This window comes from Vanellus vanellus (assembly GCF_965231255.1).
Source record: "Vanellus vanellus genome assembly, chromosome: 13".
In the NCBI taxonomy this organism is placed as follows: Eukaryota; Metazoa; Chordata; class Aves; order Charadriiformes; family Charadriidae; genus Vanellus; species Vanellus vanellus.
The window spans coordinates 14,290,921-14,317,693 of record NC_138918.1 but is presented as its reverse complement, the minus strand read 5'-3'; the positions used below and the strand labels follow the sequence as shown (position 1 = coordinate 14,317,693).

At 36.1% G+C, this 26,773-nt stretch overlaps 1 protein-coding gene across 1 annotated transcript in view; it reads right to left on the bottom strand.

Moving 5' to 3' along the window:
• Positions 1-2,740: 2,740 nt before the first annotated feature.
• Positions 2,741-26,773, bottom strand: part of GABRA1 (gamma-aminobutyric acid type A receptor subunit alpha1) — a gene marked incomplete at both ends in the record, with an annotated part of 41,437 nt that continues 17,404 nt past the window's right edge. Inside the window, 6 exons of the mRNA XM_082490147.1 lie at positions 2,741-3,049; positions 6,610-6,812; positions 9,403-9,555; positions 15,227-15,370; positions 19,994-20,076; positions 21,698-21,918. Coding sequence (XP_082346273.1) covers positions 2,741-3,049; positions 6,610-6,812; positions 9,403-9,555; positions 15,227-15,370; positions 19,994-20,076; positions 21,698-21,918 — 1,113 coding nt within the window. The remainder of the gene's footprint in view (positions 3,050-6,609; positions 6,813-9,402; positions 9,556-15,226; positions 15,371-19,993; positions 20,077-21,697; positions 21,919-26,773) is intronic.

Sequence of the window (26,773 nt, the reverse complement as noted above, 5' to 3'; positions counted from 1 at the left end):
TACTGGATATAAATTGTACAGACTGAACTATCTTTTTGAATGTCAAATCAGATTTCAAAAACATTGCTGCTGTTATATTTATCCCTGGAAAACATGGGCCAAAAATAATACATCTATTAAAACTGCATTCATTACCAAATCTACAGAAATGAAGTTTTTGAATGAATAGCAGTTTATCAAGCAATGTGTCATAAAAGGCAGTAACTAAAGAAAACCAAAGTAAAACATTCACTTTCATTATTGAACATTTTTAGCTTTATTATTATAATAGAATTACAGTCTGACATAAAATAAAGAGCTTTTGCTAAACTCTGTAAAGCAATACATGCTTCTGCCATAAACAACCTCTATTAGATTTAGGTTTTATTGCCACATCACTGCACTGAGGTGCAATAAACATTCAATGTCATCTTTTTAAAATTATCCCAGGAGTAAACAGAAACTGTCCTCTATAAGAGTGTATCATTATTTTCAAGGAAGACTTACTATTATTACATGGTTTAGCAAAGCATTGTAAAAAAGCTACATAGAGAATACTTTGTCTTTGATAAACTGTGCAATCAAGTTTATACAGTATCATACTATTGGCATAGACTAACTAAGAGGTGATATAATGCAATCATTGCATAGCAAAAAGCAGACTAGTTAAGTAATATTCACATCTAATGTGCAAAATGCAGACCAAAAGGTAGCTATGAATTGCTGGAAAGATAAAATGCCCTAAATGAACACACTAGTTTAACGCCAAAAATAACAACATAAACAAGTACACAGAAGTTAAAGAGCCATCGTTTATTTTTTTTCTATACATATATCTACACATGATACCAGAAGATGAGACATCCCCTTTTAAATAAGCTCCAATCAGATAACTTATCAAGTTTAGACAGGACTAAATGTTAGACAATGAAGCATTGTTTAAAAAAAAATCTTTGCTAAATAAAACGTTAACTATTTCCTTTTGTAGATAAGAGAATATCAACTTTTTGATTTATTGAGAAAGTTTAGAAAACATTGCCTATGAAATTTGACTCTCAGTAGCTGTTTCTCTGGAGGCTTATGTAGCACTGTTTTAAAATTCATCCGATACCATATATTAAGGTTTTTTAATTGATGCTTGCAAATAGTCACCAGTCTTCCCATCTTTTTGAAAAATCTTTATCTGAAATTTTATTTCTAAGAATCAGCAGTAATGATACTGACGAGAATTTTTTTAAAGGGAGCACAATACCTGCAAAATGGACATCTTGTATTTAAAGCCCTTACATATTGTTCCTACAAATATATTGCTACGGTAAAAATGAAATGTAGTAAGTTTACTCAGTAAAATCTATTTTCCTGTACATTCTTTTATGTATGACTTTTTTGTATTTAATGCTACATATATTACATCACTTATTGTAACAGTTATGTATCAGCAAATATAGCAGTAATATACAGATGAACTTCTGTCTTAACAAATATTTCACCATTTTTACCTACCAAATATAATCCCATACTTTAGTATTTATGCATGACCTGAGCAGACCAGTCATTAATCTAATAGTATACATTGGATGACATTGTCAAATTGCAAGCTACTGTACACTTAACCACTTTACAAATGGAATTAATTCCAAGCACTTTCTGCGTATTTGTTTTTTAGGCTTTCCAGTACCGCTGATCTTTTTTTATTATTATTCAGGCTCTAAATATGTTTTATTGAGCATTTACCAACATATTAAGAGCTAAGAGGTGACTCCTACACAATGTTTTAAGAACACAACTTTAAAAAAGTAAAAAAATGTACAATCTCATGCTGCATATTTACATATATTATTTAAATACTATATTTTGTCTTTCTGCTATCCGTAAATCTCAGTCTAAAGCTTCTTTTTAATGTATCATTTTTATAAAAGAATACATTCAACATATCTAGAGCTTGCAAAAATTGTTGGTTTGTTGGGTTTTTTTAACTCTCTAAAACATAGTGATGAGTAAAAGCTATCTGTAAAAGCATCCAGGAATTGTTTGGATTACACAGGTGACAGAGGGAACTTGGGATCTGCACTTGATTGTGCAACTGGTTTTAAATCTAGTCTAGTGACAACTTAATGCTTAGAACAAGACTGCAGTAAGACAGCAGATTAAAGCATTTGTTACCATTAGATCTTATGTGCTATACAGTGACAAACTGTACCTAGAGTGAGTAGATTTCCTTTTTCTTTAAAGACCATTTAATATTATAAGTCAGGTGGTTTGGAATAGAGAAGAGAAAAGGGATTAGGAAAATAACATATCTTACGGGATTCAGCAAATGGAAAGCTTTACATCCTTGAAAAGATTATAAACAGTGGTTGAATAAATGGTACGGTATAGTATGTGCATCAGGAACGTCATAAAGAATATTTTACCACTCCCCACAATCCTTTGAATAAAAATATCTTTTTCACGTACATATACAATACTTTTGGGGGACATTCAGTACTAAGCTATCTACAAATGGTTTCCTTTTCTTTTTCATTACTGTACAACTCTCTCTCCTGTTTTCAGAATCACTTTTCCAAAGTATATAGCTTATATTGTTCTCTCCCTCACACAGTTTTTTAAATATACAGATATATTTTACCTTTTGTTAAATAAAGAAACCTTTATTTTCTTTAAGACAGAGGCAATGAAGCAAATGGGAATTACTCTATGTGGAAACGGGAATTAATTTCCAGAGCAAAAGACAAAAACCGAACTATATGAGTAAATGAGGTTATTGATGTGGAGTTGGAGCTTTTAACTGGGGCTCCCGGTTTAAATAGGTAGCCCAATAGACTAAGTTAAAGATTCCAAAAAGCAGTGGGAAGGCTATTCTTGATAGTCGATCAATTTTACTGACGCTGTTAAAAGTTTTCTTGGGTTCTGCAGGTTTTGTTTCTGGCTTAACTTCTTTGGGCTCAATTGTTGCACTTTTAGCAATGGTTGCCAGCCCAGGGTCCCTTGCAATATTAGGGGTGTAGCTTGTAGCTGCAGCTGTGTACGTGTTATTTTTCTTAATGAGAGGATCCTTCACTTTCTTTGGCTGAAGAAAGAAGAAAATGTTTTATTCTCACTATCTTTTCAACAGATAAGATTATGAAAAAGCACCATAAAATTTTGCAGTTAATCAGATTTATACCACAAATTGTAATAAGCTGTAAGAAAAAAGTTAGTGTCTGGATACATGACTTGTACAATATATTTAGCTGAAGACGAAGACAAAATCATCCATGTTACTTGTATCAGTTAAAGCAAATTAGATGATGGATAAACTATCATGAGGACTTATACTGATAGCTGCTGCTTATACTGTAGCTGATTGACAAAATTACCTTTAATGGTAATCAGCAGTGACAAACCACTCATAATTCCATATTCCCTTAATGAACTGTGCTTCTTGACCATGACAAAACTTTAAAAGATACTGAATTTCTTTATGGGGCTTTCAAATATTAAGACAAATTATGTTATATGATGCATTCTAACATAGTTCATACATAAAAATATCGTGTGACCATGCACTAAAAGACTGGATTATTTAATAAAATGCAAAGCTGCCACTTTCTATTCTGTTCACTAATGCTTTACACCAAAAGCATATGCAGTATGGAATAGAAACGCCATGTTCTTGCTTGAATGTTACAATTGGATCATAGCGGCTGAAATGTCATTCCGCATACAGGGACTTAAATAGCTGTGTGATTTTTACATCTCCTACCTATATTGCTAAAGCAAGAATGTATTGAAAATCTTTTGGTGGAGAACTTATTGATCAGAAAGAACATCTAGATTTTTTCCCTACGTCCTTATGTTTTCTGGTATTCTACTTCTGGAATCCACTTGTAGGAAAAAAATTAAATTTTGACATCTGGGGTTACCAGTTAGAATTTGACAGTCCCTGTTGCAGTCAGTCCAAACCCATCTTCCAATCACTGCACAAGGATAAACATAGAAGAGAGATAAGTCGGTCATTAAGGAGGTGTAAAGCAAAGCATCACTTTGCTCGCAGTTCCTGTGAAAGCAGGATGAGAAAGCAACAGATAGCAAAAAATGCCTAAGAGCTTAGAAAATCTCTAGGCAGTATTTGCCACAAAAAGAATAGGCAAATGTTACCGGTTTTATCCCCTTGGAAGGAAAAAAAAATACGGCTAAAGAGAAAAATATCAGCAGAATGTGATCTATTATGTCATTTCATAAGATAGCAAATATAATTCTCTTTTTTCAGGAAGCAGCTGTCCCATGGAGGCGATATTTTTTTAAAGTAGTCACAGTACCTTTTGTGACAGATCAACTATAGATCAATAGCTATATAGACCACCCCATAGAGGGGCTTTGGTAAAAAGTTCTTGTTCAAGAGTTAAACATTTCAGGGAGCAGATAGGTTCCTGTAGGACACTTGGGAATGTGAAGAGAAGCTGCAAAAGCATCAGGGCAAGTGGAGAGAGGCTTGTCAATGTGTGGTTTGGAGTCCCACCAAGGAAGGAAACGAAGGCTGAAATGTTAAATTTCTGCTACTTAGTAAGAAAAGGCTTTTGTGTAATGACTGATGTAGACACTCTTTATTTCATGACAATAATTTTCAGCTTAGCTTGAGGCTAAGAAAAAGCTTCAACTGGTCTTAGAATATTTCTGCTGAATAGGAGGAACTAACAGGTTGAAAAAAATACTCAGAAAAGAAAAAAGACAATGTCAGAAAGATTTTATATTTTTTTTAGTTGTATGTCCGTTCTTTTCCTCCTGAGCAGGAAGGCTGCTAACATGCTTGCTGGGTATGAAGCCAGTCCTGTTTCCTTCTCGGCCAGATACTCTAGTAAGCAGCAATAAATCCAGCAGGCAAAGCCCTGCTTCACAGAAGTCTCAGAGGAGACCCTTTCTGTAGATTTAAATGTCATGAGAAATCTGGTCCATAGAATGCCCTGACACCAGTCAGGTTCTTAATATTTCATGTCAAATTCAACTTTGTGAAAAAGTAATATGGCAGCTAATTAGAGGTCTAAATTTTATTAAGCTGCGACGCTCTATTCACCATTAGTTTGCCTTGCTTGCCTTCCCTAAAGGGGAAGGAGACAGACTAAAGTCTGCAGATAATGCACTCTATCAGGTACCAGTATGTCTTTGCTGGCTTATATCAGACGACGCAGAAAGACCCTTACCTGTTGAGGAATGCAAAACCATAAATCTTCCAGTGTTTTAAACAGTTTTTGAATATTGTGTTTATATTGGTTTGGTTTTTTTCTGAAAATGTAATTTTCTTTGAAACAAATGAAATGGCTGAGTATAGTAACTATGTTATAAGGTAGGTAATAATAACAAGGCAATATTTAACATTTAAGGATTTGTTCTATTAATACAGCCCATTTTTTACAACAGGTACCATGACGATAGGAGCCCAACAAAGAATCAAAGGAATTATTTTCGATGGAAGTATCATCAGTAACTGAAAACTCAATATTCACCGGCAGTTCTGCAGCTCGTTACTGTAAGTTTGTTTTGTTAGTTCACCTATTTGTTCTACAATACTTTTGTATCAGTGTAAATGTCCTGATTTTATATCTGTTCTCACTGACTTGTAGGCAAAAAAATTAAATCATTATTTATAGGCATACACTCCTGAATTAAACACGTATATTCACATACCAATGAATAACATCTGCTCCTCCAAATATTTATTCTGCTGAATCTTTAGTTTGTGAATGTTCATAATAACCAATTAGGCAAGTTAAAACTCTCAAGATCTCAAAAAAAAAAAAAAAAAAAAAAAGGAAAAAAAAAAGGCAAAATGGAAAACAAAACAAAAAACAACCAGCCAAATGAGCTTCCTCACAGAAGCAGCTGACATGGTAACTCATAGGAAACAGGAAACTTTCTCTTTCATCCCCTAAATGTCCTCAACAACTTCTTGATGGACCTGTGATTTACAGATCAGGTCTGATCCCAGACCAAAGGGAGTCAGTATGATATCTCTCTATTGCATTCAGGTAGGGATCAGGATTGCATGCTCCCAACACAGCTGTTAATGCTTCCCCCAAAACAAATCAATTTCTCCTATAGACTAAAAAGCAAAAATAATATTTCTATTTTTTTAAAAATAGGGGAATGATAGGAGGCAAAAGAAAGGAAAGAAAAAGTCCTGCAGTTATTTATCTCGTCATGATCACAGCAGTCCTCCTGAAGTTCATGTTGGGGAGCAACATGTTTTGGGAACTGTCAGATAGAGTAGCCACAGGATTTTTTTTCCTACGTTTATACCAAGGCATCCACATTTTCTCTTGCTCAAACACTAGAAAATTAATTGCCTTCCCTTAAAAAGAATATATTTGCCTTCTTTATGCTCAGTTGCACAAGCCAAAATCTCAGTAAAATTTTAAATTATTAATAGCATTAAATATCATCCATTATGTCAGAAGTAGTATTTAGGTACTCAATACCTAAGTAATTATTGTTTATCTGTAGAAATGCTGTGTGCAAATACATGCAGCAACTCTCTTGGAATAATTACTTACTATTCTAAATAATAAGAATTTCTAACATGTTAAAAAAACCCATATAGTGACTAAGCACAACACCATATGATGTATTGGGATAGATATTAAATGGCGTTACCTTTTCAGGAACGACACTTTTGCCATCCCATGCGTAGCCTCTCTTTGTGAAGTAGTTCACTGTTGCAAATTCGATGAGTGCAGAAAACACAAAGGCATAGCAGACTGCTATAAACCAGTCCATAGCAGTGGCATAGGCCACCTTGGGGAGTGAATTTCTTGCACTGATGCTCAGAGTAGTCATTGTCAGGACAGTTGTCACTCCTGCAAAGCAAACAGCTTTAGTGTCTTTAGATCAGTGGGTATATTTTGTGCTTCATTTCTCAACCGTTAAAATAGATGGGAAAGCCTTGTCTTCACCCCTAATTCTTAAAAACTTCCCCACTTAAGTTCAGTTGCTAATTGAGGATATCATTTCAAGTTCTGTGGAAGTTGCAGGATCATCAAAACATCCTTTATACATTTATTCTTTGATATTGTTATAGTAGAATAATATTTTTAAAGTTCAGATGGAAATAATATTTTGAATTGTGGACTGGATACTCCTTTATGCTTCCTGTTATTTGGAGAATCATTGTTGCTGTTCCTTATTCATGCCCTGCGAATTGTACTACAGATGTAACAATTTAACGTTTTTACTCCTTTCTTGCAACAGTTCTAAGATATTTAGATAGAAAACTAAAAAACTTGGTTTAATTCAGCTAACTTGGTGTATGTTCCTTCAAATGTATACTCAAATGCATACTCAAATGCACTGAGCTTTATGTGATATTACATTTATTCGAATTGATGATTTTACAGATTTCTCTTTATTCCCTGATGCCCTGGAGAAGGGGAAAGATAAGAAGTAAGAAAAATTATAATGTAATTTGCATTTTTCATATCCGAGCTTCTCACTGCTGATGAACCTTCTCCCTTAACTGGCCATAGAAAGCAAGCAGGACTGTATCGAACTCACTCTGCCTGCAGCTGCTTGGGAAAAAAAATATCTGCAAGTGCAGGCTAGACATTTACATCAAATCACGTGTCCACTAGTTACCTTGACAACTGCAATGTCACGTATTGAATATGTCTTGCGAGTTCATCTTCACTGTGTTAGTGAAAATGTCCAGTGGTCTAAAATAGGCCAAAGAATGAACAATGTATTTACGTGCTGATGTAAAAAGCTTGAATTATTAGTGCCTAATGAGGAAGCAATTGCTCTTCCCTGAGAGACAACCTAATCTTGTCTTTGACTCATTACTAGTGAACTTATGTTTCTCTTGTGTAGTAGCAAAACAGGACTTACAATTTTTATTATCTGTGGCACTAAGTCAGCTAAAAGATGTAAGTTGTGTTTCTGCTTGTATATACATTCATGCAAAACTTTCTGAAACATTGTTTCACTGCCATTAAGAAAAGAAAAAGCTATCTTGATACATAATGGTGGAGTAAACAAGACTACTAAATTATTGTTTTCTAAAAGGAAAACTTTCAGATATGTGTGTGTTCTTGAGCTTATGAAGATAGCAGTTTGAACATCGTGCAATATTATGTATTCATTGTGAGACTAGGAAATTGTGTTCTCCATCTCAGGGCAATGAAGTACAGCATTTCAAACTGATCATCTGACACTTCTTTTTAAATGGCATGTGCAAAAAGAGGTAAAATAATCACAATTTTAATAGCTTTGACTACAGAGGCCTATAAAAGTCACAGGTTAATTCTCAGTTAAGTTGATGATAAAAATCCAGAACTAATTTTAGATGTTAATCTAAACAGTATTATGTAAATCAAATGCAATTATAATGTGGTCTAAACCATTCTTCTGTAAACACACATCTGTAGATCAACAGAAAGCCCCTACTTGGTTCATGAGGTCTGAGGCTGTGCAAGTTGTGATTGATTTCCAGAGGCGTTGGGAAACTAAAGCACAGCTGTGAAGAATGCCAGAAAAGGTCAATATAAATAGCTCATGTTCAACAAGAGTTTCAGAGTCTTCATTTCCCAACATCAGGCCTTGGGACTCTCTGGGGCTTTGCTGTGTCCGGTGTAAATGGGTAGATTCTCTTTGGCAAAGCGGGAGGGCCCATGGCGGCCTGCCCCACCACTGCCCTGAGGCAGGAGAACTAGTGTAAGAGCCAGCTCGGCTCTGTCTTCTTCCACGTCCTTCTGCCAAAGGTGTTCACAAAAAAGACTAGGCCACGTAGCAGAAACCTGATGTTCTATTTTCCTTAACTGAAGATTTGTTACTTTTTTTTTTTTTTTTTCAAATTACGTACTTGACTTGGATTAATATCTCCAAAGAAAATGCTAGTTTTCTGCTTCTAATTTTAAGACAAGCATTTGCAAACAGTGGTTAAAACACTAGGGACCAACTGTATAAACTTAGAGTCCCTTAGATTGCCTTCTTACTGCATTCATTGAGTGCATCTATTCACCACTGGAAGCACAGTAAATTGTCACCGATTTCAACAGGACGCCTTTAGCAGCAGCCTGCCAAAGGGATTGGTGAAAAAGATTTTTAGGGTAAGACTTTTCAAAGGGCCTAAGGATGTCAAATGACCAACACCCATTGATTAAAGCCTTTTTTGACAATCCCCACTATGAATGTCATTGCCATTGTCAGAAATGTTTTATTCATATACTTAGTGCTTTGGAAAAGTTGAACTGTAATAGACTGCTTAAGATCTTTTGGGGTCTCTTTTTACAATCAGCTACATCTTCACAATGAAACACGTTAACTATCCCGTACTGCACTATGTCTAGGTTCATCCTGTTCTCTAATATCATGTTACACATAACTAGTTTTACTATAAAATTTCTTAAACCTATTTGGCTTTTGATTTCCAAGCAGTTTATAGGTCTTGCTTACCAAATACAGTTCTTGCTGGAACAGATTCTCTATTAAGCCAGAAGGACACCTGTGACAGTATCACTGTCATGATGCATGGCAGATAAGTCTGGATGACAAAGTAACCAATCTTTCTCTTCAAATGAAAATGTGTAGTCATAACAACATATTCCCCTAAAACCAAGAAAAACAGGAACATTAAAGATTCTATTAATATACAAATTAGAGGGCTTTATAGGAAGTATTTTTCATTATATTCACCCCCATTGTAAAAAAAAAAAAAAAAAAGAGTCCTCATTGGGTCAGCTCTGGATAAAACATTTAATAAAGCAGGTTCTGAAGTTCCACTAATAATAAAAACTAGACAGTTCTGGGAAATGCTAATTAAATTTACATTTTTCATCTCTGCTGAGTAGTGAATGAAAGTCTGCATTAACTGGTGGTTGTTTAGGCCTCTTGTGAAAGGTCTTATTCCATTAAAAGATGGAAAACCACCATAATATACACATGTAAACATCATATAAAGACTAAATCAAGACAGCCATTCAAAAAGGTTTCAGTTGGCTCAGGCTTAAGGTATAATTGTTGATGTGATTGTGTCTGCATTACCACTGTTTGTGCTTTATGTACTCTGAAGATTAAGTGTCCCTGTTCTAATTCAGTACTTTACTAAATGATTATTCTCTCCTGAAGTAAATGGACAATGCAAGAATAACAGAGTATTTTCGTTAGCACTAAGGTTTTGGCTGCTACAAAAACATATGAGCTGGGTATTCTAATTGCAATTGAAATGCATCTTAAGTATTTATATAACTCTGTAAACCTTTCCTGTCAGAGGACAGCAAATAATGCCTTGTTTTCAGATCATTATTTACATCATTGAAAATGGATTTTGAAAAACATTATATTATCAAAAGATTGGAAAACCTATTGTGACTTTTTTTTGGAGTAGATTGATTTTTCTTATTATGAAATAAGCATTATCTTAGGAAAGAAACAGGTGGACATGTAACTGAATGGAAACCTCTGTCAAGATTGGAGATGACACGTGAGATTACTGTTACTCTATTTTAAAATGTAGGCAGTTGGAAAGAGAAATTTGCTCTTGTACAGGAAAAGCTTAAATTGGATTGAAAAACTATGTCTAGACATTGACTGCTTATGCACTGAGCATGTCAAATGCCCTTTTCTTTAATTCAGAGTCTAGAAGAACATTCATTTGAACAATCTTGCTCAACGCATAACCCTGAGGAAAGCTTATAAATAAAATGTGACAATACTCCTGGTATGTTTCACTATAAAAGACAGTAGCAAAGGGGAAAAGAGAATCAATTATAAATTGAAAGGTAAAGCAAAGGATATACAGGAAAATTGTCTTCAAAAATAGGACTGGAATTAATATAGTGGGCATTATTACTTGAATTTTGCCCACCTTTCTTTAACTTTCACTGAAACAACCTTCTTTTCCTCTGCATCAGAGATTATGATCTTATAAAGGGTGCCAGCCTTGGCTAGAAGAGCCAATAATTTAATTTTATCTACTAAAATATGACGTGGGAAGCTATTTTAATGCAATCAGATATAGAATGCTCACAACAGTATGTCAGAATTAATTCCGTGATTGTAGATGGCAAGCTAAGAATACAGAGTGAACACACCACTGTACTCTGAAGCTTTATTTAGCTGCTTAAATTATCAAAGTATTTTTAACCTCTGGAAAATGAGAACAAGATTCAAAGCATAAAGGCAATTAAAAAGACAGGGATTACTCTCATCTGTTAAGCATTGCAGCAGGTCTGAGCTGGAAGTCAGCTAAAGGTAATGCCATGAGGGGCGAATCAGGCAACGTATAGGCCTAGAATAACGCCTACAGTTCAATTCCAAGGCAAAACATGTTTTTAAGTCTCCAGAGTACCAACGGACTGCAGTCATTTGTTAGAAAACAGTAGATCTTTGATGAGATTTATTTGAATGACTGCAGGACGTGAAAGTACTGCAGTTATTTATTCAATCTTAAGCTTCCCATGTTTTATGGCTTTCTGTAATTAAAAAGCATAGCCACATTCATGACAGCTGCTGACCACTGTCTAACTTACCAGCAATTCCTCTGTAATTCTGTTTTTAAAGGTTTGTAATTCAGCCATAAAATTCCCTATAAACTCAAATTTCAAATAGCTCTTGAGCAATATATTTCCTATATTCATAGTGTCTGATTATGAGGCTTTCACAAGTTGTAACACAAGTTGTAGCCTATGCATCTTACATTCTCTTATCTCTTGTTCTCTTACGTGAAGAAGTTAGAAAGAAAGATATTTCTTTTTAGCTTCCTTGGAATTCCTAAAGTCTTCTACAAATAACTGTGTTTAGCAGATAAATTTGTTTTTCCTTTTATTTATTCCATGGAGTTTAAATTAGTTTATATGTATCACACAATATGAAGCATTTAAAAGTGGTCACACAATTCCTTCATCTATATTAACTTAATGTTTGGAATGGTTGTCCACATGTCTGGAAGGGTTTGTGCCTGTGCTCAACAATTCTGTAGCTGCATTTTTTAATTCTACAGTATATTACAGTCATTGAGTCAAATGCTCAGGTGGTGTAAACTAAGCTGTATCCTTAGAAGAAAATAGTTGATAAGTCACTAAAGCTACATCAAACCTATTAGTCTTCTGTAAACTATTTGTAATAAACACAGTTTATCAGGTCAGCACCTAAAATTAGTGTGTCACATCAGACATAAGGTTTGAGGTGGGGAGTTTTAGCTATATAAATACTTTTTCTATCACTGTAGGTAGGAAGTAAGGCTTTCCTTGCAATTAATTTAAAACAAAGTATTTCTCATTTACTACTTATGCCATGCAACCTAATAGAAAAACTCTTTAAGACCAGTATCCTCTCAGCAGATTTGCAGAACATCAGAAAAAATAGGCTATCGTGAGTATAAATTCTCATGATTCTCAGTGCAAAGCAATGTTTTCAAGGTGGCAGAATAATTCTATGTAAATAGAAACTTGCACAAGACCTTTAAGCATCTGTTAAGGTGCTTACAAAAAAGATAATTTTAAACTCTTTCTGAGTCAATATGAGTCAGTAATTGGGGAGTGACAGGAATTTTACATACAAGTAAAAAACAGATGACTGCTTAAACAAAACAGCAACAACAGTAATTATCATTTCATTTACCGAATACTATTTTTAAGCCTGTAGTACCTGTACATTGCATTGCCAGCATAGATGAGTAACTATGCTATAAAAAGAGTTTTAGTCTTTCAAGATTCTCTTGTACTAACAAAAAAAACCCAAACAGTATTTTTAGTTATCTTGTTCTAGATCCAGATATAAGGGTATCAGATGGTCTACTAGCAAAGGAAGAAATTCAAAGGGGGCAAAAATAAAAGGTCTCTATGGATGCACCAGATCATTAGGTAGTTTGGAGAATGTTTCGAGTAACACAGTTACACCCAAATTCTTGGAAAATACATGTCTGGAATTCCAGACAACTATAAATATCATATTAAAATTGCCCAAGACGTTGTAGATTCCTGTAATGATCCACAGAATCAGCTGCACAAGAGCTTTGTTTTCTTGCCTAATAGGTGCTGAGAACTCTTAAGTGAAGATTGTCGTCTTCACCTTTGTCTTTTTGCCAGATGAGTAGTCATCCACAACTCTGACAGTAGGGAGGGCTTTCATAATTTTCATTACACATGTAATAGCCTAAAACAGAGATGATCAGAGGATAAAGATGTGCTGGAGGATTCTGTTGAGAGTAGCTAGTTGCCCACCTACCTGAATGCGGAGAAAAGTGATTATTAACCACTTCTGATCCTCACCATTATTTTGGGGAAGGCAAAGCATTTTTCTTTCCAAAGCAAATCAAGAAGAATTTTTCTGTGAGACATTGAATTTACAAGAAATAAAAGTGTTTCTTCCATGACTGTATATTCTTATCATGCAGTAACTAAAGAGGATTGCAAGTTTGGTGCTAAAAAGATTCTTTAATGGGCTTATTTTTAGTTTTGATAACCATTGTATTTAGTTCTTTGTAATGTTTTTCTGCATCTAGACAATAGCACCTTTATTTCAGCAAGTATTAATTATACTGTATTTAACTGTATATATAGGCATGGTGAGGAGTTTCTTAAGGTAGAAAAAGGAGGCAGAATTCAAATCCATGAACTCTCATGGGCAAAACAACTGGGTTTTGTGTTTCTTCATGGAAACGTATGAAAAATTTTTACACTACTTATGTTTGCCTTCAGTTCTGTTTAAAAATCTAATATCTGTCTGTCTTAACCATTTATACGGTGCTTCTCACATTACTATCTAGTTACCCTGAACTATTATCTATTTGTTTTAGATATGTTCCCAAGCTTTTGAGTCTCTTCTGGTTATCCTGCTGCCCTTATAATTCACCTAGCAAGCAGAGAATTGGTTACGAGTGCGAAAGGTTGGGCACACAGGTTGCTGAGGTCTCTCTGAGTGAGTAGCTTCAGAACAGAAAGAGCAAAGAGCTTGAGATCCTTGCAGTTCCTCACAAATCCTATTGACTTCTCAGCAAAGGGCAGCTGGGGTGAATTACTGGCTCCAGAAAATTCAATGGCAACATTTCTAGCTGTGGCCAGGCCAAGAGTTCTCCCCTTTTCTTTTTACTTGTCTGATGCATACCTCTGTGCTCAAGAATGGAAGCAGTGAATCTATGCGACAGTTGTGTTGATACTGATCTTACACAAAGTCCTTATTACTGCCATCTCACTTCTTTTATGATTACATCAACTGAACAGAAGCTTCCAAGCAGTAACCTGAATACTGGTCCACTGGAAACTTTTGTCTGTGAGAAATTTTCTTGGCTTAATAGAGCATATGAATATATTTTGGCACGCTAAATAAAAAATTCAGACACAAATTAGGCTTCACCTTAAATCGACTGACTTTTCCTTAAATGTTCATTGACTTTATGAATGACACATTATAAGTTTGGTTTATGCAGGCATAAGTGTACTTCTCTAGTTCAGTCACAATGTCGGTGCATTCAAAGCAGTACAACTACTTCTCCTAATGCAGTGCTTCTTTCAGTCCATTGAACAGTCAATCTAGTCAACACTTTGAGCTCTTGTTCATGCCCAGTGCTCAGTTTGTTACTGTATTTAGGTCTTCGTGCCCCTTCCAAATTATTAAAAAAAAAAAAAAAAAAAAAAAAAACAACAAAACCCAGAAAACCCCACAAAAAAACCCCAAAACAACAAAAGAACAAGCAAAGGTTTTTAGCCAGTTTCAAAGTTACAGGTATACAATACTATAAATGTTATCCATCTTTCTGTATCTCCTTAATAGTTTTGGAGCTAAAGCTGGTGCTAGCATTAAGACACCTAAATCCTGTTTGGATGTTCCAGATGGTTTTTAATTTGATGGCATATTTTTTTCACTCTCTAAATACCTCCTTGAGAAACTATGTGCTTGCTTTTAGCAACCTACTTCACAGCATCCAGGAATATGATCTTTGAGGATTCATGTTCTTATACTATTTTTTTAAGCTTATATAGTAAGCAGATAATACAATAAGGATATGAGGAGTGCTTCTTTATCATGTAAATTACTGTTTTTTCTGGCTAGATCTGTCACTATATGAAGCTTTTTAATTGTTCAAATATTTTAACCACCAGTTGAAGTAGGAAAATAATCCTAGGATATGTTATCTTTTTAGAGTCATATTTTCCTAATGTGAAGCTTATACATTGCAATTTACCTCTTTCACTCTTTGGTCTTTGTATTTTTTTCTTCCGCTTTAAGTTAGATTTTGGCAGTTAAATATGACCCCTCCCAAAAAACCTTTCTCACAGACCTGTACTGGACTGAACGATTCCAGAGTCCACAGTTTGTCCAAGCAGATCATATTGGTTCAATCGAGAGCCGTCTTCAGCCACAACCACTGACCTTGCTGGTTCCCGTGTCCATTCATAGACAACCTCTGCTCTGGTGTAAGCATCTAATTTAAAAGAAATACACTGCATTTCAGCTTTGCACCTTCTATTGCCATATGGCTTTATCATAACAATGTAAAACATTGTAATTACAGCAGTAATTCGGATATTGAATTATCTTTTAATTATCTGTAGAAACACACAACTAGCTTACTGGCACTTTTATCTATGGGAAATACAACTGATTTTATATGTCTATCATATGATTATTAGCTAAATATTTGCTGTAAGGCTGCATTAATGCTAGACCTCAATGGCATGAAAATCTTTCTCTCCCTTACATGGTTCCTACCTGTGTAAAATCTGAGTAATCAGAAGCAATAGTGAGATGTGGAATTTCATGGGGGTGTGAGCACTCCAACTCTTTTTCTAACTTTTAACTACTACCAAGAAAGATGAGCCCCAGTCCTTTCAATTTGTCATAGCGTGGTGTTGTCTGGGCCACTGTAGGAAAGTCCTTCTCAGAGTGGCTTCAGTGATCTTTTCATCATCGGCCTGGCGAGAGCTCTCCCTTTTGTGTTATCCCCCTGACACTGTCCTTGCTTTATAACAGGCATAGCAGAAGTGCCTGAGACTTCCTAGGCCCGAGTGAGTTAAAATCACAATTAATCTATTTTTTTGCTTTGGTTATTCCTGGGAAGTACTCACACTCAAGTTCACATTTATGAGTCTTGAACAAAGCAAAAGAAAAAGACTGTGGGCTCTTCAAACCCGAGTAGTCTAGTATGTTCCATAGATAATTCAGTAGCATACTACATATGCCATCCAGGTGTTTTGTGCTATTGTTAGTATGTTATGTTATTTCAGGAATCAAATGATATATAAGTATTTTTAATCTCAGTCCCGTTGTAAAATTCTTCTGTGATTTTGCGTAGTCTGGAGTCTGACAGCTCTCTCTCTGAGCGGTTAGGGTGGGAGTTGGTTGTCTACGTGGAGGCATCTAGTGTCATTCTTCACACCTCAGAGTATCTGAGACATGTATGGGACTGAATGTGTGATCAGAACCCACATAAAGCTTGCACCCACCAAAGCAGCTGGAAGCCAGATGGGACATCTTAGGGCATCTAAAATGACACTAGACTCCTACCTACAGGGTGAGATTTTTCCCTTTTTTCAGGACTGACAAGCAGGAAAAGGAAAGGGAGGAATCTGATTCGCTTGACCTCATTTGTGAGTTAGTAATTTCACCGTATCGATGTAAGAGAGAAGAGTTAGTAATTGAAGAGGTGGTGTGGGATGGAGCGTGCTGGTAAATTAATTGCATGGCATTTGATCCTGCATTACTGATGCGGAAGGGTGCTTTACCCTCAGACTTCATATTCCCCAAACACTAAGATATACATAGCTTTTTGGAATCAATGGTAAATGCAAATTTATGTCTTAATAATTCTGACCTTACGAACAGTGGCCACAGCAAGTACAAGAATTGCCTGGCTAATCTAGTAACATAAAGAGTGCCAATAATAATACTAATTTTCAAGCATTTTACTTGTTCTAGAGCATGAGAGTAGTTTGGAAGAGAGAGGACTGATTTCCTGAGCTGCTGAGACCTTGGGTTAGAGGGAAGGGAGAACACTCATCAGTGCTGGCAATGAGCTTGCCCTGCCCTGTAACTGCCAGATTTGGTGCTCTGTTTAGCTTCCATCCTCAGCTTCCAATTTGGGTATTGCATAGGTAGCAACACAGCCTTTTGCTCCTATCACTGCGGCTTTCCAGAGTGGCCTTAGTTTTAAACTGACAATCACATTTTTGCGGTAAGAGTTGAGGAGAGCATCTGCCTTTCTGATTTTGTTTTGCCAACATATGGCTTTTTGTTGTTCTAGAATCTCTTTAGCATTTGTCACATTGAATTTACACTGGAATAGCCTCTAGTTTAAGCCACTATTTTGGCAAATCACTTTAGCCTTGGAGTTGGGTCAAACATTTATCGGCCTCTACAGTGCAGGCAGAGTCTGTAGGAGACATGCAACTCCTCCAATATGAGGCTTTGCTGAATCCAGCTCCAACAAGTGATGAGTAACAGTGGAGGACATGGAAAAACTCTTATCCAATTTAATTTAAAACAGAGCTGGGCAAACACTACCTTTGGGAGCTACTAAGTGTAATATTGTAGTCTACATTTAAAGTATGGCTTTCACGAGAATTAAATGTCTTTTTCAGTAAATTTTTCAGTCTATTAAGATGATTATAATGAATTGTTTTAGTTGTTGGGACAGAAATGTCCGAAATGTATTTAAATATGATTTCCACTAAAAACAGAGGCAATTAAATATAAGAACTGTTGTTTTTCTGTGTACAATGGCAAGTCCCATTTTCACATCTTGCTTGGGTCCAGCCATTTGTCCAGTGGGAGATATTTCTATTTATATCAATAACTAAATATTGAGACAAATATTCTATAATCTGATAATTGTGACATACAATGTGATGAGAAGGAGGGAGACGTCCAGCTTTAATGCCCTGTTCTGGACAGTGAATTGCCTGTGCGGTGTTTGCAGTAAAACCATGTTTCAGAAGGAACTCCCCTCCGTGAGGATCCCAGATTAGAAGCTCACCTGAATTTAGTAGGGGAATGCAAAGTTTCCCTGAAAATTCCTTGATTTTGTCTTATGGCCCTTCCCAGCATTTGAATTTACTTGTTTTGCTAGGTCCTGTTTAGGACAGCTGGCACAGTAGCCAGTTAGTGTTCTCAATAAAAAATTAATGAAAATAGCCTGTAAAACATGACAGACCATGCCTGCACTCTGAGCTTAGAATGCCAGTTATCACCTCTGATTTTAGTGTAAAAAATGGTCTTTCAGTCAGAAATATCACTGATTTTTGTTGTTCATTTAAGAAAATTATGTATATTATGATAAAAGGGGTTTGTGGGTTTTTGCAGGATAAAAAGGAAACGAATTTAGATACAAAAGGTATGCAAGCTACACTTGCATGTCTTTTTGCTATCTTGTTTTTACCTTGTGATGTGATTCTGGAGTTATATTCAAATCCATTTTATCTATCCCTTCTCATTTATAATTTCTGTATCTCTTATCATTTAATCGAGGCAAGATCCTTAGTAATCCAGAAAGCCATGCTCTTTGTCAATGAAGGGTGCGCTAATCTGGGACACAGTGGGCCAGAAAGAACTCAGTGTAGGGAGGGGAAAAAAGGGGGGAACTATTGTTCAAACTAGGGAGTGTCTGTTCAGGCTGTGGCTCAATGATGCACAGATGTGTCCTATCAAATCTAGAAATATTCGATCGAGAAGGTCACATTTGTTGAAAAACTGCTAATGGTTTAACTTTGCATTAGCAGGTTTTATGCATGATTAGCCATCTTCCCACCTCCCAGATCCAGCATGCAGTCCGCATAAACACTTTAATGTGCATTTCAAAAGAAATTCAATCCTGCAGTCATTCCTGATCTAATTGGGATCTCAGTTGCACAGAGATCCTGTAATTAACCAAGAACCCACTGCAGCTATTTGCCCTATTATTAGCTGGAGTAAGGCTTCCCCCCACCCCCTTCTGTTTCACAGGAGATTTGGAAAGATTTATTGGAAGTTCTGTAAGAAAATTTAACATTCAAGGAGTAAACTATTCTTGTCAGTTATACTCCGAGTTTGTATGAGCTTTTTGTTCTCTAAATCTTATCTAGGAGGCTAGGAGCTCTTTAAAGACAAAAGATCCGTCCTTTCTTATGGTAAACATAGAGCTATTCAGCCCAAAATAAATTATTGCCCTGTCTGGTAACATGTGAAGAATGAATTGGGTGTTCTGTTTGTTGACTTCTAAAATAGATCAAGCCACTAAGTATCCATTATCAGTGAAACGACCCATTTCTACTAGAAAAAAAATAGCCATTGAAGAAACAATTTGTACGCTATTACATCTTCCACTCGCTTTGTCTTCCTGGTTTGTGCTGAACCAACCAGAGTAAAGCAACTCTTCGCTTCCGCTCCCCCCCACCTTAGTTGAAGGGGGGCTATATTAAATTTTAAAAAATATTATGTTTAGCTAAGTTTGAAAGTATTGGTGTCAGGTTGGTTTTTATTCAAATTAAATTTTGGCAGAAAATTCTCAACTTAAAGAAAGCTTTGTCAGTAATTACGCTCATTTCAATTACATTACATTTTGTCCAGTATGTTGTCTAATCCAAGGTCACAAACGCTGCAAGCGTAGGACTCTATGTGGAGATTTGTGAGATTTTTCACTTCCAGAAACGTTGCATGATTGTACTATGAATATTTTATAATCTTAAGCAAAATATTGTTCTAAACACGCCAAGACTGTAGTAGGATAGTTTTCACCTAAACCAATTCAGTTATCCACGGTCTGTATTACTTTTCTCTAAAATTGATTTTGGGTCGTAACAAAAGTTTGACAACATTTTCATGTTACAAACGTGACAACTTTTCTAGATGTTTAGAACACTGTAATTTTTCTCTTTTATGGATGTCCAGGCATGACACTGTAGGATATATAAGACCCATTATATTAAATATGAATATATATATGAATAAAAATACAACCCTGCAAAAAAAAGTGAAAGACACACAGGATTAAAACCTTGAGGTTTTCTCAATTGCAAAATACTTTTGTTAAGTGGCCTAAAAAGGGAGGAACCTCAATTTAAAATAAACTTACAGCTTCCAAATTTCAAGGGGCAAGCATGTGCATCCATAGGAAAGTCTTCTAAATGCATTGGACATTCTGCTCTCACAGTCAATCTATAATGGATTAACGAGCAAAAGGACACATTTATTCTAGTTTCATAGAAATAGCAAATAGAATTCTATTAAGACACATAAGTATAGCACAATAACTTTTATGTGATTAATGAGCAGCTAGAACAGGGCCAGAGTTGTCTGGCTGGGGGTGCTGATGGGCACAGCAGTGTGACTGGCTCTGCCCCTCTACCATGTTTCACTGTACGGCAGAGACATGCTCACTTCTAACTTGGCATGAGGATTAAAATCTATTAGAAACTGAAATTGCTTCCTTGCTGCCATCATTAAATTGGCCCACTCTGGATGCTCAGACATTTGCTGAAATCATTTCATTGCTATCAGCTTGGGTGCAAACATGTTTCTCAATAAAAGAGATCAAATAAACTAGAAACAGTCACAAACCACACATCAGCAAGGAATGAACAGTAATACTTGAATACTAGGTAGAAGATTGCATTAAGGCACTTGCAAGGGTTAGCAAATAGAAATGGCTATGGTCAAAAAAAGAGACATGTGAACAATGTGCTGCCAAGATAGCGTTCTTGTGGATTAAATCCCTAACAGCCAAGCATTTAGGAAGACAAGAAAAATTGACCTGGACTTGTATAGCTACCAGCCAAGCAGATTCTACTGTAGCCTAGGCAGTTCTGAAAGATGTTGCAGAATAAATTGAACATATTTGACAGGCTCCCAAAAGCCTGGAGACTTTGTTTTCTCCAAATACTTGTAATGCCTTTAAAACATCTTTAAAAGAAAACTCAGTGTTCATCTACGTACTAAGCTATCCATCTTGACTTTGAGTCCAGAGAATCACTTTATACCTTGTTTGATTCCATGGGAGACATAAACAGGGGATGTGTAGCTCTGTAGGGACAACATACCATTTTTTCATTGTTTAATTTGCCGTCTTTTAATCCAGAATGTTCCCATGACTGTGTATCATCATTATTTCAAAACGATTTATTTAACTCCTCAGCTGACAACTGGATAGCTAAAGTTCAGTTATCCATGAAGGGAATAAATATTTCCTGTTAGAGTGGTGCCAGTATGAGAATAATTTTTTCTCCTAACTTTCCAAATGCTGTAGTGAATTGTTTCGCATGTTGTGAATGGAATAAAAAATGTCGATTTTTAAACTGTCGTGCTCTGTATTCCCAAGCACAAGAAATATGAAGAATGGCAATGAATTCTGTGTACATCGGCTAGTTCTTAGAATCTGCTTTCTATAGGATCCAAAGTTTTATAGACCCTTGTACACAATCTAGTAGTCTAGATTATATCAAACTTTCAGGCTTTGTTATACTTTGCTTATGGAATCCTTCAAGCAACTCCAAGTTAAGGTCCTCTGAAACTGATGGATTCCTAACACTATAGGTACATTTTTAAAATCAAGTATTAAGGCGCATCCAAGGAGTGTAAAGGTAGCTCAGCAGGAGGGGGAGGGGGGGGAACACTGCAAATGCCTCAGTTTGTCCATCATTCCATGGCCTATTGTGAAAATAATTACTAAGCAGGAATCAAATTATGCTCAAAAAGGAACCTGTTTCCTGTTTGGAAAATATGATGCTTTAACAAGATAAATTGTCAAACTAAGCGAAGGATATAATATTTTAGGGCTCACCTCATTGTGTACAGCAATGTCCCATCCTCTGTAATTCGTAATAGTTTATTTGGCATTGTCATGTTATGAGCCACTGACTTCTTTCCATTGTGGAAAAAGGTATCAGGTGTCCAAATTTTGCTGGCCATTAAATTATTTAACCGGAGAACAGTCATAGGTCCTTTGAATTTTAATCTCTCATCTTTCCAGCTTTGGCGGAAAAATACATCTATAGTGTATTCCTACATCAAATCAGAAAAAAAGGGAAACACTTATGATGCCGTATGTTGCAATATGAGAACTTGAAAAGTATATTCTTACCGTTCCCTAGAAGCAAGATGACTACTAATGAAATTAGTAATTATCAGAACATTTATTCTCTATATTACTTACATGGTACCTGAAGCTGGTTATTAAACAGTTGCAATATCATTACTGTGTTCAACAGAATAAATGTTAGGGAGAATAGCGTATCAAAAGTTAGATAAGAATTTGAGATAGGATATAGTGGAAACAAAATAATTCACTCTTTTCTCACTTTTCCTTCGCCTCCCATAAGACTGTAATTTGAAGCTGTGGATATGTAGTCAGTATGCATAACTCAAGAAGAATATGTCTCTTAGAAGAAAACAAGCCTGGTGAGACAGGGTCTTATTAGACCCTTTTGTTCTCAGTGTCTCATTAATATAAACGTCTAGCCAACCTGTGAAAGGTTCACAGTTCACTAAAATTATGTGGCCCGATTTATGAGACGTGGAATGGCTTACTGAGCCAACGCATTGGACTACAAAGAGCACAAGTCGAGGATGGCTTTGGGCCAAGAACCATAGTTTGGTTGTGCAAGGACTGGGCCAGTGAGCAAGAGATGCAGTGACTGACTCGGCGTACGTGGGGAGAATCGAAATAACCAATGCTCACTATGCAATGAAAGAATTATGTGTTAGAAAGCAACAGGAACAAAGTTAAGAGGGAGAGGGTGAAACTAGAAAAATATGTTGAAGTATTATGCATAAAATATATATGTATGTGGGGTGAAAATGCGAAAAACTCCTGTGGATGCAGTATTGTGTAGTATTTTCCCAGGAAAAGTTCCACTCAGATATGAAAGTTCAGAATGGGATTATCCTGCTCCTTCCATTATTCATGGCTGTGATATTGTGATAAACGTCAAAAGTAGCTATCCAAACACTGTTCAGAATTACCCAGAATGATAATATTTTGGCTGAGAAACAGAATCTCTGCTGAGATCTCCTGCCAATGGAGATGGCAAATCTTGAAATAAAGGAAATTCCTGTGTGTGAAGGCACACACAGCTATAAAGAAAAGAGCTGCCCCAAGGAATATGTTAGTAAAGAGAAACGTTCTGGAACAAGTATGCAAAAACTCTCTGTGGCAGATTCCCTTAGACGTGTGATTTTTCTTTTAACAAATGGCAATGCTCCGTACAATGTAAGCAATTGTGAGCTGTTTATTACTTGTGCAACTATCAGCATGTAAGAATGGTGATTCTTACTGGTGGTGTGTTTTTCCTGGCTTTAGGGCATGAAATGCCTGAATAAATTTCTTGTAGACATGGAAACGTTGTAGTTCCACGGCATGGTCTTACTTTGAGTTTGGTTTTATTTTTTTATTTACATCCCAGACCTGTGAATCATTTTGGTGCATACTTAATTGTATTTCCATATTTTTTAATCATGTGCTCAGTGAGCTGCTGAAGCCTGGATTTGTTCAGCTCCAGTGACAGCAGTTATGCACTTATTGGCAACTGCTCGCTTCAGAATTTTGCTGGGTCAGGGCCTTAGGCTGAACTGTGTGCAAAATCTTGTCCCAGGTGTGCAGCAGAGTAGGTGAGAAGGAGGTTTCAAATGCAGTAGATGGCATTAAAATATTGGATTTCTTCCATGTTTTACTAGCTCCAAAGAAAATTTCTTCCTACACACATGGGAAAGGTAAAAGACATGCCCAGAAGGTGACATCATTTCAGTGTGCGTGTAAGCCATTCCCTTTTTATCTCTTTCAACTGCAAAGAAGGAGGTGAGTGGGAGGTGGTACAGGTTGAGAGAAGGGAGTCTGGTTCTTCACTTTCTATGAGCACAAGGTTCTTATGCTGGAAAGGAATAAGGAGTCTGAGAGATTTGATAAAGGTTTCTGACAGCACAAGACAAAACTCAATTAAAAAGGAGCTGACAGGTCATGTCTGGCACAGACTGAATCTTTCTCTGTCCCAGGCTGTTGCACTATATAGGATGAATTCATTTTGGCTGAGGCTCCTCAGCTTTCGCTACGCACTTTAACGTGTACAATAATTCTCCTGAAATGAATCCTGACAGACAGCTGATATTTAAGATCAAGTCATCAGATACTCTGATTAGGGCTTTCTTCTACAGGAGGGTGCCATGCAGAACAAAGGAACAGACGGATTTTCTCCAAACCATGTGCTATAAGAGTGGTCTATACACAAACATGCGAGTGAGTTGAAATTCAGAATAAATTCTCCATAGTGGAGACTCTTCATTCCTTAGAGTGCAGGTAAAGAAAGAAGATTCCTATCTGTGCTTTGGCAATAATTTGTATGGTATTGAATATTTATAACATTTTGACTTAAATGTTCTCTAATTTACTGATGTCTGTCCCTGGAGATTGTTTATTCACAGGGTAAACCGCACTGTGGTCTACATCAGACGAGGTGCTGTACAGGAAGGGAGTAAGATAGAAATTCGTTCCTGAAGAGCGTAAAGTACAGAAGCAGTGGGAATGAACGTTCATGAGAAAAATTAAATTTTTCATAAAGACATATTTTTTCTAAAATGCTTCTTATTCCAGAAAATATACATCAAAAAATTCACAAAAATGACAGTCATGTGGGAATAGCCAGTTATCTATTGATTAGTTCAATCCACTGAGAGACCGATGAGTCTTGCTGCCTGAGAACCTGCAAAGTTCTTCCATAAAAAGATGTTTTTATTTTAAAAAGTGCTTTTCTCCCATTTAAACTTTATTCACAAGTTTAAGAACAAGCCAAAAGATTCTCTATATAGAATAACAGGTTATGTCTATGCTGTTCTTAGAAGAGTGTAGTGAGAGTGGGTAGGAACACCATGTACTCCCTGATATATCAACCTACTATCTATATAACTGCCTCATTGGATTCCTGCAAACAGATGGTGTAGGTATGCTGATGTCTCACTGAGGCTGTAGTTTCATAACATATGGTGTCAGCTGGAATAGCTCATTGCCAGTTCCCAGCCATCAGTCTGGGCTCAGGCAGCAGCGCATCGTTCCCTCCGTGTGCTGATACAGCTGCTTGTGAGGCCTCCCTGGGACCGAATCCCACAATCTAGTCTACGCTTACTGTAAATCTGCTCACTGGAGCAAGTTTTGGGGGTAGCTCTCAAACGATGGTGTCTACAACCAACCTGTAGTATGCATAGAGGACTCTGCACTAAATATACGTTGAAATTAATACAAACTTTATATTCTGGTAAGCTCTTCATTTTATCTTTCTCTTTCTGTCTCTGATTTCACACTTATTTCCTTAAGCAAAAGAGTTAGCATGAATAGGCTGCACACACGTTACTTTTTAGGGGAGGTGAGGAGGAGTTTTACACTAAATACTTTTCTGTAATTCCTTAGTTTTCAAAACATATGAACACCTGCCTGTGTGTTTCTTGGTCACACACTTTAGTAAGAGAATGATGAATTCTTTCTCCTGTTTAACTAAGTGACAATCAGGAGCCAATGTGTTATGGGTTTTTATTTATCTTTGAGATTATTTTTGTATGTAGTCATCACTTACGCTATAGTAATTTATCTATACTGAATTATAGCTGAACTCAATATTTTTTTCCAAATATACCTATTTCTAATTCTGAAAGTAGATTATTTTTGGCTTCAGTATTTTATTCTTCCTTAAAACCAAATCCCATACAAATATCAGTTTGTCCTAGGAATGTCAAATTAGCTTTACCTTCTGCTTTATTAAATCACCTGAAACTGCAAAGTGTAAGTAGATGCTGAAGTTCAAACAATATGTAGTCCCAAGTAATTCAGCAGGCCTGCCAGTTGCTCTAAACTTGTGTCTACATGCAGGAAAGCATCCATGTCTGTCTGTTTAGTAGATTGCCGTGCATTATTGAAGTTTTCTTGTAAATCTGACTCAACAGAGCAAGCAATAGCTTAGCCAGCTGACTTATAGAAAACAACTCTAACAAATATTAATACAAAGCTTACATTCACCCACATATGTCTATCACTCTTTTTTTGTTCACCTCCCGCAAGCATCTATGTCCAGACCAAGACTTTAAATTACGTTAATTTTCAGGAACTTGACAAAACTACAAAACTGGAGCAACCTCAGATCACTTACAAACTGCAGCTGCTACAGTTTTAATTCAAAGACTTAAATTAAAAAAACATATATTAGTCACATGACTGTGTTTGAAGTTTTCAGTTTGTCCAGTTGGTTACCTGTTTTGAGACAGAAATGGGAAAGCAAGATAAAGTGTTTTCCTGGACCAGTTTCCAGAACCCAAATAGTGGATGTCAGTGGTTTCTACCAATTTCGAATCCAAGGAGTTTCCCCTCTTTTAATGTATAATTTACAATAACAAGTAGACATTGTAATTTCACAAAATTATCACAGAACAAAAAAGCAGAAGTCACTGAATGAACATTTTATTTTAATTCTTCTTCGTGTCATAGTGCTTAGACAGTATCATATATATGTGCGGAGGAGACAAGTCACCAGTCTAGCTATTTCCCCAGATTGCCCTTCTATTGTACGTCTTCTCAGCAGAATGACTGCTCAAAAACTCTGTGCTGCCCAAGCTATTCTTTCTCATTCACATATTGTGGTCTCAGTTGCAATTATAAATTTTACTGTAGTTTTATAAATGCTATTTTTGAAGCAATCAGGAAAATGGTGTCTTGGCATTAAGTTCATTTAGGAAAATAAACTGTCTTGTAAAAGTTACTTTCTCTGATATTCCATCCCTTAACATTGTTTTGAATAGTCGGAAACTTGTAATAACCTGGTATTTAAGGCCTGTCTACAGTTTTAGTTCAAATTAAATAACTGAAATTTTGTGGTAAGAAATG